At 51.6% G+C, this 11,066-nt stretch overlaps 1 protein-coding gene across 4 annotated transcripts in view; it reads left to right on the forward strand.

Annotated features, from left to right (window-relative positions):
• Positions 1–11,066, forward strand: part of KCTD1 (potassium channel tetramerization domain containing 1) — a 206,251-nt gene that overhangs the window by 103,572 nt on the left and 91,613 nt on the right. For 2 of the 4 annotated variants that reach the window (XM_015103615.3, XM_042239537.2), the window contains exon 1: positions 2,372–4,179. The exons of 1 other annotated variant lie outside the window; for it this stretch is intronic. In XM_015103615.3, coding sequence (XP_014959101.2) covers positions 2,386–4,179 — 1,794 coding nt within the window. In that variant the 5' untranslated portion in view covers positions 2,372–2,385. Of the gene's footprint in view, positions 1–1,801; positions 2,034–2,371; positions 4,180–11,066 lie in introns of those variants that run through there. One more of the 4 variants, XM_027960826.2, reaches the window with a different exon arrangement.

Consider the following 11,066-nt stretch of genomic DNA (forward strand, 5'->3'; position numbering starts at 1 on the left):
GGGCTGAAATGCCGGGCCGGAGGGCTCCGGAGGCCCCCAAACCTGGGAGCATCCCGGGACAAAGGGCCAGCCCTCCGGAAGTAGCCGGTGCGGATGATGTGTGCCAGGTCGTATGCGCGGGACCGCGGGTGCGACTAGCTTCTCTGCCTACTGCCTTGGGCTCCCTTCTATACATCCCCAGCACAGTGGCGTTTGGACACAGCCCACCGCACCTCGGGGAAGATTCCCGAGGAGTGCTATCTCCGGATCCCAGTCCTCCCCGCACTCCCCAGAAGGTTCTCTGCAGAGAGGAGGACTGATGAGAGTGTGTGGTGTGTGTTTCACCGAGAAGCGGGAGAGTGGGGTGTGTGTATGTGTGTGTGTGTTTCCCCGAGGAGCGGGAGGGGGCCCGCGAGGCAGTGACTTGCTCTAACTCGTTCACACCTGGCGCGGTTTCCCCAGAGCTCGGCGGCAGCGTCCAGGGCCGAGGCGGCGCGCGGAGGGCGAGACTGGTCGCTGGGGAGACACTGTCCACTCCCATTTTAGACGCCCACGCGGCCCAGAGACCTAGTCTTCCTTCCTTCCTCTTTTCTTCTTCTTCTTCTTTTTTAAAATTACAAATTGACCCATGGGTTACTTTTCATGCGCTAGATTATAAACTGCCCTGAAAGCAAGACAGAGGGCCTGGTGTGTGTGTTTGTGTGTGTGTGTTGGGGGCGGGGGCGGGGGGATTGTCGCAGGGAACTAGCAATTGAGTAGACCCTCCCAGCCCAGGTGCTGAGAATTCGGACTGAGATCCGAGGACGCACACGAAGGGCTGGAGAGGCAGCCTCATTCGCGGGCCGGCCTGGGACTCGGAGTTGACCAGCGCTCTAGGGGGACACACTCGGGCTCCCCGAGGAGGAGCGAGTTAGAAGGCGTTACAAAATCCGGAGATGGCCGCGGCTGTGCCTCCAAAGAAATGAGCCGAGGTCTCGGTGGGTCTGGGGGCGCTGCCCCCGGGCCCGGAGTCCTGGAGGCGGTGACAAGGACGTGCCCGGAGCCTGGGCGCTCCGTGGGCGGGCGTTTGGCTGGAAATGGGACAGTGTCTCCGATGGGAAAGCGGGACCCGGCGAGCTCTCTGGCCGCCTTTCCAGTTTCGGAGGTGCCCGCCCCCGCGCGCCGAAGGCAGCACAGCCCCGAGGGCGAACGAATGGCGGTTGGCAAACTTGGAACCAGAGCGCGCCCAGGATCCGAATTGCCGGAATCGTGGCGGCGGCGGGGGCGGCTGAGACCCAAGTTTACTCTTTCCCGCCCACCGGCCCCCAGGGTCTTAGGGACTGGCGTTGCCCGCTCCGACCAGGCGGAGCGCCTCGCCGTCGGGAGTTGTGTTAGTTTGCTTCGAGGCAGGAGGGCGGTGGCCTGGGCGGGTGGGGAGGGGTCCCTGGGGTCCCGAGCGCCTCTCCCCCGCGTCTCCCCTCCCACTCGCCCCTCCCAGTCTTTCTGCCTTCGCTCCTTCCCCAGGCTGACTGGACCGGCGCGGACTTGCCCCAGACCTACGGGGAGCGCCCCAGGTCTTTAATGACAGCTTAAAAGTAGCTGTTGGAAAAGTCGAAAGGGATGAGGCTGACGTGGGGCGTGTTTCGCTCCTTTGCAAGAGTCGGAAAGAGAGCTGGGAGCCTTGCGGCTGGCCCCAGGCCCCCGCGCCTCGCCCCCAGCAAGTAGGTGGGGGAGCCGCCGCTGCCGCCAGCCCCATCCCGCTCCCAAGCCTCGCCCGCTGCGCCCTGGCCGCGGGCGCAGAGAGGGTGCGGGGCCTCGCTGTGCCTCCTCCACCCTGCTCATTAACCTGCCTGCTCCGCTCCGTTCCGGGAGGCCCCAGACACGGGCTTCTCGAAGCAGCATCCGCGGCGCGCCCGGTGCAGCCGCCTCCCCGAACCCCCGGCTCCGGGGGGCAATGAGGGGGCGGTGGAAGGGGCACTGCTCCTCGGGCATTACTTAGAGAAGCGAGACCGCCCCGCCCTCCCAGCCGGCCCTCCCTCGCTCCCGCCCGGGCCCGCGCGCCACTCAGCCAGAGGGTAAGTTGGGAGTGTTTCAGCCCCATCGACAGCTCTCCCTCCCCTTCCTTCCCCCACCCCCCCTTCAAAGTTTTCTTCGGAGTGGGGAGAGGGGTGGGGGAGGAAGAGGGTCCAGCCAGCCTCGGTCCTTACGCGCTGCCTGTCTAACGTACCCCCGCCTCCCTACCCCTCCATCCCCCGCGCGCCGCTACCCCTCCGGAGCCGCGCTCCGAACTGACAATTGGCGCGCGGCTCCTTTAAGAGCCCGGCTTTGCCTCCCGGTAGCTGAAGGTCATTAAACACAAAAGCTCTCAGCGCTGCGGTCCAATATAGCGCATGCGCCCTGCCCGAGGACTGGCAGAGAGACGGCAATATGGCGAGAATGCCTGGCAGCGGGGACTGTAACACCAGCGCAGGCGGCAGCGCCGCCGCCGCCGCCGCCGAGAACAATGGGGAGCGGGGCGAGGGCGAGCGCGGGGTGGGGGGCCGCGGCCGCCGCCACGGCCGCCCGCACTACTGCAGCGCGGGCGAGGAGGAGGAGGAAGACGAGGAGGAGGACGAGATCCAGGAGGTGCAGATAACGGGGGACGAGGAGGAGGAGGACGGAGGTGGGGGGCTGGAGGAGGACGAGGAGGAGGAGGAGGAGATGGGGCTGGACTGGGACGAGCCCCTAGAGCCCGAGGACTCGGCCGGGGAGGAGCTGGAGCCCGAGCCGGTCCATAGGATCAATATGGACCAGAGCGCCGCGCTGGAGCCTGAGGCGCCGCCGCGACTGTTGGCGCCCCGGGCCCGCGGCGGGCCGCCCGGGGCTGGCGCCGAGCTGGACCCCGACGTGCTGCAGCGCCCCGAGCGGGCCCGGCTGAGCGAGAACACCCGGCTGGCCACCCGCTATGCCGTGCGCATCTTCCGGGAATACCTGAGTGAGAAGGCGCAGAGCCCGGACTTCGAGACCATGGACAAGGGGGCGCTGTGCCGCGTGCTGCGCTCCTTCTACGCCGAGGCCCGCTCCAAGAGCGGCCAGCTCTACAGCAAGTCGTCGCTTATCAGCATCCGCAGCTCCCTCAACCGCTACCTCAACGAGCCCCCGTACTGCCGCACGCTCGACCTCACCAAGGACCCCGAGCTGCGCAGCGCCAACCTGACGCTGGCTGCGGTCATCCGCAAGCTCGAGGAGCAGGGCGCGGGGCCGGTGGTGCAGAAGCAAGCCATCACGCGCGCCGACCTGCGCAAGCTCTACACCTCCAGCGTCTTCAGCACCAACACGCCCTTCGGGCTGCTCAACAAGGTCTGGTTCGAGACGTGCATGTACTTCTGCACGCGCGGCCGCGAGAACCAGCGCGAGCTGGAGGAGGACTCCTTCGGGCTGGCCATGGACGAGGATGGCCGCAAGTTCGTCTACTTCAAGTCCCTCGGGCCCTACCACAAGTCGCGCTCGTCGTCGTGGAGCAAGAAGCGCGCCGAGAGCAGCGACGAGGAGAACTTGCCGCGCATGTACGAGACGGGCACCGAGTTCTGCCCCTATGCCAGCTTCGTCAAGTACTTGTCGAAGCGCAACCCCCTGTGCAAGGCTTTCTTCCAGCGGCCCCGGGACCACTGCAGCGAGGGCGATGTGACCTGGTACGAGAACAAAGCCATCGGCAAGAACTTGCTGGGCACGAGGATGCAGATGCTCTCCAAGGCAGCCAAACTCTCCAAGACCTACACCAACCACTGCATCGGCGCCGTCTCCATCGCCACGCTCAACAGCATCGCCGGCATCGGTACCAAACTGGGCTCGCCCGCCCCGCAGGGCTGCTACGCCGAGGCTCTCAACGGGGCGGCTCGCCACCACTCCCACCAGCCCCCCACCCATCCCTCCCACCACCACCGCCCCCAGCCGCCCTCGCTGGGGAACACCTATATCCTCCCCAGAGACAGCCAGGTCGGGCCCGACGTGAAATCGGAGGCTGCGCCCAAGCGCGCCCTGTACGAGTCGGTATTCGGGTCGGGGGAGATGTGCGGTCCCTCTTCCCCTAAAAGACTTTGTATCCGCCCCTCGGAGCCTGTGGACGCGGTGGTGGTGGTTTCGGTGAAACACGACCCCCTGCCTCTTCTTCCAGAAGCCAATGGGCACAGAAGCAGCAATTCTCCCACAATAGTTTCACCTGCTATTGTTTCCCCCACCCAGGTAACCAAACCAAAGTCTATGCATGAAGTGTTTCTCTGGTACCACTGGAGACTACCGTGGGCTCACGCGGGCCTGGGTTGGTGGGGGGCGGGGGAAGTTTTCCAAAGTAGCCGATAAGCTGAATCGGATGCGATTTCACTTTTAAAAGCTTAACTCTCTTGACGCTTTTCAGGAAAGTTTCCACCTAACCGTAAAGGCTTGGACAGGGCCAGCTAGCTAACACTCCCTCCTGCGCAGTAACGCTGAAAACTTCAGAGTTCACAGAACAAAAGGGTCGGCTCAACCCTCCATTGAATGTCTGGGTTTTAGACGGCAAAGCGTGCAGGAATACTGTGCCTGTAAATGAAGCAGTTACTTAAACTATCTTTGAATAAAGCAACGATTAAAATACTCTAGTACATATTCACACTAACTTATGAAGGTAAAAAAGCAGTTATAAATGATTATTTATAACTCAGACATGCCATTCCCACTTCCTGTAAGGGGCGGATTTTGGAGAGTGGTGGGTGAGTGCCAGTTTATATTGTGAGGTGTAGTTGAATGTAAAGCAACCGTTTGGAATGTCGTTTTCATCAATTAAGTCACTTGTTGATGGTTTGGAAAGGTAGTGTCTGTACTCCCAGCCAGTCTCCCAGTTGGAGCATGCTTTCTGTGCTGGGCTGTGTGGGCACTGGAACTTTGCTGTCTTTCCTAGCACCATGGAGCTGTTGGTCTAGGGCACAGTTAAGTGATGGCAAGATAGACCGTTGAGCTAACAGCAGATTAGAGTGGAAAGAACTCTGAAGTAAGCTAGCTCAGAAGCTGAGCCACCTCGGGTAAATCACTTCACCTCTCTGGGCTTCAGGATCCTTAACAAAGATAAGGGAGCTGTTTAATTCAAAGTGGTTAGACTTCTGGGTTGAGATTAGACGTTCAACTGGGTATTTGTCTTACTGTTTTTCCTAGAAGAATATATTCATATTCTTTTAAAGCTAGGTTCATCTTTTGGATACTGTGCTGTAGGAGCCAAAAAGCAGAGGTCCTTGGGGACCCTCCTCTCTTCTTCAGACAGGAGTAGCCCCTGGGTTTTTACAGCTTGGCCCTGAGTTTGGGGGTGTAGGGCAGGCCTTTCAAGGCACAGATGTCAGGTACCTCTATGCTTTTTCCAAAGTGGAAATTCCAGTTCTGGATAAACTGACCCTTTCAGATGTTTACTGGCTAATCAGCAAGCCTCAAGGCCAGCTGAGAAAGGGTTTGTGAATGGTGTTATAAACACCAGAGTTCTCTAAGCTACATGAGCCCCGGAGGCTGTGTGTCTTTCTGTGCTTGTAGTGCAGTTTCTGACAGACCACGAGGTGGTTTAGGGAGTTGGAAGGATGGAGACTTTGGATTTGCTTTTTCTTTGAAAGCAGAAGTAAATGATCAGATTCTTCTGATAAAACCCTTAAAATGTCCTGATTTCAAGTAGCGCCTAATTAATTAAGAGTTAAAAGCCTAAGAGAGTTTATTAAAGTACCTATCTGCTTGAAATAACAATGAAGCAGTTGGTCCCCTGGCGTCTTGTCTACTGATTTTTTGACTCTAGTGTCACATGGAATCCTGACTTAAGATCCACAAAAGATGAGGGACCTTTGTTTCGTTGGTTTGGTTTTGTTCTAAGAATTACAGCACTCTGTCACAGTCTTTTATTTTAACTGAGTGAGATCAGTCATTTCTATAAACCTGGACACTAATGCTTTTATTCTTGAGTTCTTGTTAGGTAGCTCCCAAGTTAAATATAGTTTGGAGTGTCCATATGTCCATATGTCGGTTATGTTATCACTATGCCTTTTAAACAGTATCTTAGCTAAGTCCTTTGCAGTTAAAACACTACAGAAAGTTTCTTTGCTTTCACTAATGTTAAAGTAAAAATCTTTTTCATCAGCATTAAGAAGTTTAAGGGAACTATTTAGTAACTTCTGTAGAAGCCCCTTCAAAAGTCTGAGCATTCTAAGTATGAGATGCATGTTCAATGTAAGTACAAAGCTGATATTAAACTTTTTCCTCCTGTATTTACTAAAATCAGTATTGAGGTTCAGGGCATTTCCTGGGGTTTAATGACTGGCTGGGGTTCCTGGCCTAAGGCATCACTTTAGTCAGCAGCTCCTCTGGCTGGTCATTAATCCACAGGAAATACCCTGTGTACCTCGAGCTTCAGTCATTATTACTTAATTATAAAACATAGGCTGTCTAACCTTAGTACAGGCTAGACCTTATCAAGTGGAGTCACACTGAATTCCACTAAGGGCTACTTGATGACACAGTGACACCCTGTTTGAGTCTTTCATCAAATCTGAAGTTTCTCAGCAAATGAAGAGCCTGTTACTGTAAATGCATTTACTCTTTTACTTCTTGAGGGTGTTGATAAGTGTATCACTTATGGGACTGGTTGACAAATGAATGCACATAAGGATTAATGAAGATTATGGAATTTGTGATTCTTTCACTCATGTGAAGTTCCTGGCTTTATTTAGTTTTGAAGAGGTTGGAGGCTTGGTGGTTGTGATGGTTACCTTAACTGATTCACTCTTTAATCTCTTGAATGTCTGTGTTCAAAGTAAGAGATAGTCTTAGTTCTTTCCTCTCTTCCACCCAAGGCTGTTGTGTCTAAGATGATCTCCTTACTGGTACAACTTCCTAACTCCTAGGTGGAGATTACATGGTATATATTTAAAGGCTTAGCACGTCTCCTATTCGACCTCTTCATAGCTATTCTCTTTGCATGAAAATGCGGCATTTTTCTTGCCTCATCAACACTTGGCAGCATTTGTAAACTTGTGAGAAAGGTGTCCTCAGTTGAAGTTTCTTGACCCTAACCCAGATTACCTCCAGAAATACTTTCAAGGAATTCTGTAAGTAGGAAACCTATCAGTGGTGAGATTCTAGGGTTGGTGGTACACATCCAGTGTTTTCTGTTTCGTTGACTTCACTAGGGACCAGAGTCTGTCCTTCGAATCTCTAAGCTGAAAATTAGAGCAGCTTCCCTGTGGGGCATACCCAATGGTTCATGACCTTGCCTTTGAAGAGGCTGGATGCTGACAGCACTTGGAAATCCAGTCTTCATTCAGGTGCTGTCATGCGGGAAGAGAGAAGGAATATTCGTTCTACTTACTTGAAAAAAACATGCATTTTACGTGTCATTGAAATAATCGCCAAAGTCTTATTTTGAATTTGGAGACTAGGCAGGTGGGATACTCTTTTTTTTTTTTCTCCTTAAAGATGGAATCAAACTTCTGTAAATGTGACAGGTACGTTCATGCTCAGTCATGTCCAGCTCTTTGCAACCCCACAGACTGTAGCCTGCCAGGTTCCTCTGTCCATGGGATTATCCCGGTAAGAATTCTGGAGTGGGTTGCCATTTCCTCTTCCAGGAAAGGATCTTCTTGACCCAGGGATCTAACCCACATCTCCTGCTTTGCAAAGCCGGTTCTTGACCACTGAGCCATCTGGGAAGCCCCTCAGTTGAGACAGAAGGGTGTGTTTAACAGTTATGTCAACTGTAGGTTATCTGGAGCGGTTAGGATTAACCACCTTGTGTAAAATGGATATTTTCCTGATTTTTAATAATACTTTGTGGCTGTATTCTTTTTTCTCATGCAGGAATGTTTACTCTCCTTTATAGAAAGTTCAAATTGGTAAAGGAACTAAGTGGCATTAGCCTAAGTATGGAAGTTTCTTTGTTCTTTTAGGAAACAATTGCTGAACACTTACTATTTTGGCTTTGGTACCAGAAATCTTTATAAATTAATCATTTTCCACTTGGCAAATAGTCTCACTGGCAAGATTTTGGCCTCATTAAATATTAAAGGAGATTAAAATAAAGACAGTTAAAAGGTAAAACACTCAATGTTTTGAAAGTCTGTTTTTGCAAGTCATTTGGGAAAGAAATCTGTATTTTACTCTTTAGTATTAATATTGCCATGAGTACTCAGGTGTATTATTTTAAATTGATACAAACCCACATATATGTCATGGGCACCTCACTCCAGTATTCCTGCCTGGAAAATCACAAGGACAGAGGAGCCTGGCAAGCTACAGTCCATGGGGCCACAAAGCGTCGGACACGACGAGTGACTGAGTGTGCGTGTGTGCACACACATCAGCTCACTATCAAATCTAATCCAGAAAAGGGAGAAAAACTATTTGCTGCCAAAGGGAAAGTGGATGCCAGTCATCTAAATGTAAATCTTTGGATCACCTTGATTTAAAATCTGGCTCCCCTGACAAATGTTACATAAAAGGCCATCCTCTCATCATTGCAGACAGATTTCAAGCAAGAAGAGTTTCTTCAAATGGGACTGCATGTTGTATATGAGACCTCTTACATTTTCACCTTGATTTAGGCCAAAGCTCCATTTCAGTGATTTATGAAAAGTTCACTTTCAAGTTATCATTTGGTGTCTGCATCGCTATTTCAAAAGCAAAGTTGATACAGAAGTTGCTTTGTGGTTACCTATGTTGAAAATCTTAGGACCAGACATATAGACTAGGTATATAGAACTTTTCTTTCTTCTTTTTTTTTTTTTAACTTCTCTTTGATCATTCAGTCATTCACTGCATCATTAGTTAGGATGCCATTTGAAAGACTTCTCTGGATAATGTTTTTGCTGCCCCCACCCCCATACCCTGAGGGATGTGGGATCTTAGTTCCCTGAACCAGGAGCAAACCTGTGCTCCCTGCATTGGAAACGCAGAGTCTTAACCACCGGACTGCCAGGGAAGTTGTCCTTTGGAGAATTTAGATACGGGGTAGAGAGGTGGGAAGTGATTGGTCTAAGAAGGGAAATTAATTGCCTTTGATAAACGGAAATGAAAGAAAACATAGCTTTAAGAATTTGAAACATTGTGCTGATGTTTTTACTTAACACTAGTGGTTTTCTATACTCCACCCAAGTATACACTTTGAAAATCATCTTTGTAAGGCAAGCCTTCCTGGGAACATCTAGACTGCTTCACTCCCTGAATTACTGCTTTCCCCTGATCACCTGGCCGTGAACCCTGGCAGATGGGTGGTTTGATTCAGTCTATAAGGAGAGAAAGTGGACGTGAAAGTGTTAGTCACTCAGTCATATCCGATTCTTTGTGACCCCCATGGACTGTAGCACTCCATGCTCTTCTGTCCATGGAATTGTCCAGGCAAGAATACTGGAGTGAGTGGCCATTCCCTTCTCCAGGGGATCGTTCCAGCCCAGGGATTGAACCTAGGTCTCCCCCATTGCATTCTTTACCACCTGAGCCACCGGGGAAGCTCTAGGCACATAACGGAAGGAGGCAAAAATATGCTACCTGTAAAGGGCTGACAGATTGATGAGACCATCCGGCTGTAGGCTTCTGGGAAGAAAGGAGAGGAATTCGGAAAGGAATGTGGGAGAATGGCAGAGATAAGTGTTGCTTCCTTTGTGAATACTTCGGTTCCCGAATGTCAAGACTAGTTTGGAAGCTTATAATTATCTATTTCTAGTTTTATTACGTGTCCCCCATCCAGCTTAACTCACCTAGTTCAGTCCAGGCTCTCATCATGCATCCCCATCCCTCCTCTCTTAACACAAGACAAAGGACACTATGATTTATAGCGCTGGGTCCCATGTGGGCTCTTGAGCTTGTGGATTAGTTCTGATACCTAAACTTGCTGTGGGTTTTTGGCATGTAGTTTTTAAGGAAGTTACAGACGTTGAGCTGGTTCACCATCCTGGCTTCTTTGCCATTCTGGGTGGACTGTTGGACCAGATCGAGGCAGAAGTGAAGGGAGGGGGCGTGAGGCTGCAAGGCTGTCATGTCGCTGGGCCGCAGTCCAGACACAAACGTGATTCCCTCCTTGCAGAGTCTGATGCCAACTGTCTCAACCTCTGACTGACTCTGTAGTCAGGAAGTGGAGTGTAATCATTAGTATTCATAATAACCAAGATGAACCGAGAGCTTTAAACTGGCCCCCCAACCAGCAGCCTCTGCATCACTTGGGAGCAATGGGCTGCTTGGTCTAATTTAATCCTCACACAGTCCTTCAAGGAGTTGTGGTTATTATTTCCACTTTACGAAGGAGGAATCCAGGGTTAATAGATGCTGACTTAATTCCCTGAAGGTCTAAAAACTGGTAGTGACTATGCTGGGATTTGAATCCAGGACTGTCAGATTCTGAAGTCTGTTTTTAAAATCCATAGGCTGTTGATTCCACAACCCTTAGCTCTTCGTATGAAATAATCCAGTAAAGAGAGGATGATATAACATTAGATTCATATCACTGCCTTAAGTGCTTTGCTAGAGCAATGTAAGAACTTAATAAAATACAGCAAGAAAAAAAAAAAAAAAAGGCGGGAACACAGACTATTTCCAGTACTTACCATGCTTCCATTTGGCTGCATGTGGTCCCAGCCTCTGCCGAATTTGGGGACAGTATCAGCCAGACTCTTTGAGACGCCCCATCACAGAGCACGTTAAGAGCAGACTTGGGCCAGACTGCCAGCGACAAATCTCAGCTCTGCCCAGAACCAGCCTGGACTTTGGTTTCCTCCTGAATTATGTGGGGACAGTGGTCATTCTCACCTCCTGGGTCATCAGTGTTAAACGAATTCCTGTTTGAAAATCGCTTAACTCTGGAGCGTTTGATGAACACATGAAAAATGGCTGATCTTGCTGATGAAAGCCCAGTCTTCAGTGTTTCTCTTGTGAATTGCTCATCCAGATGCCACACAGGCCCTTCTGCCTCCTGGGGCGTCCATTGCCTCCAGCCAGTAGCACACCCTCTGGTCTCCTAGGAGGTGGGCAATCTCCGGAGGCTTCTGGCACTGTGGCTCTCCCAGACCCCCTCCCTCTTGTTCACCTCCAGCTGTCCATTCAGGTGTCCTTTATACCAAAGCCATTTTTTCTACACT

Source organism: Ovis aries, chromosome 23 (assembly GCF_016772045.2).
Source record: "Ovis aries strain OAR_USU_Benz2616 breed Rambouillet chromosome 23, ARS-UI_Ramb_v3.0, whole genome shotgun sequence".
NCBI lineage: Eukaryota > Metazoa > Chordata > Mammalia > Artiodactyla > Bovidae > Ovis > Ovis aries.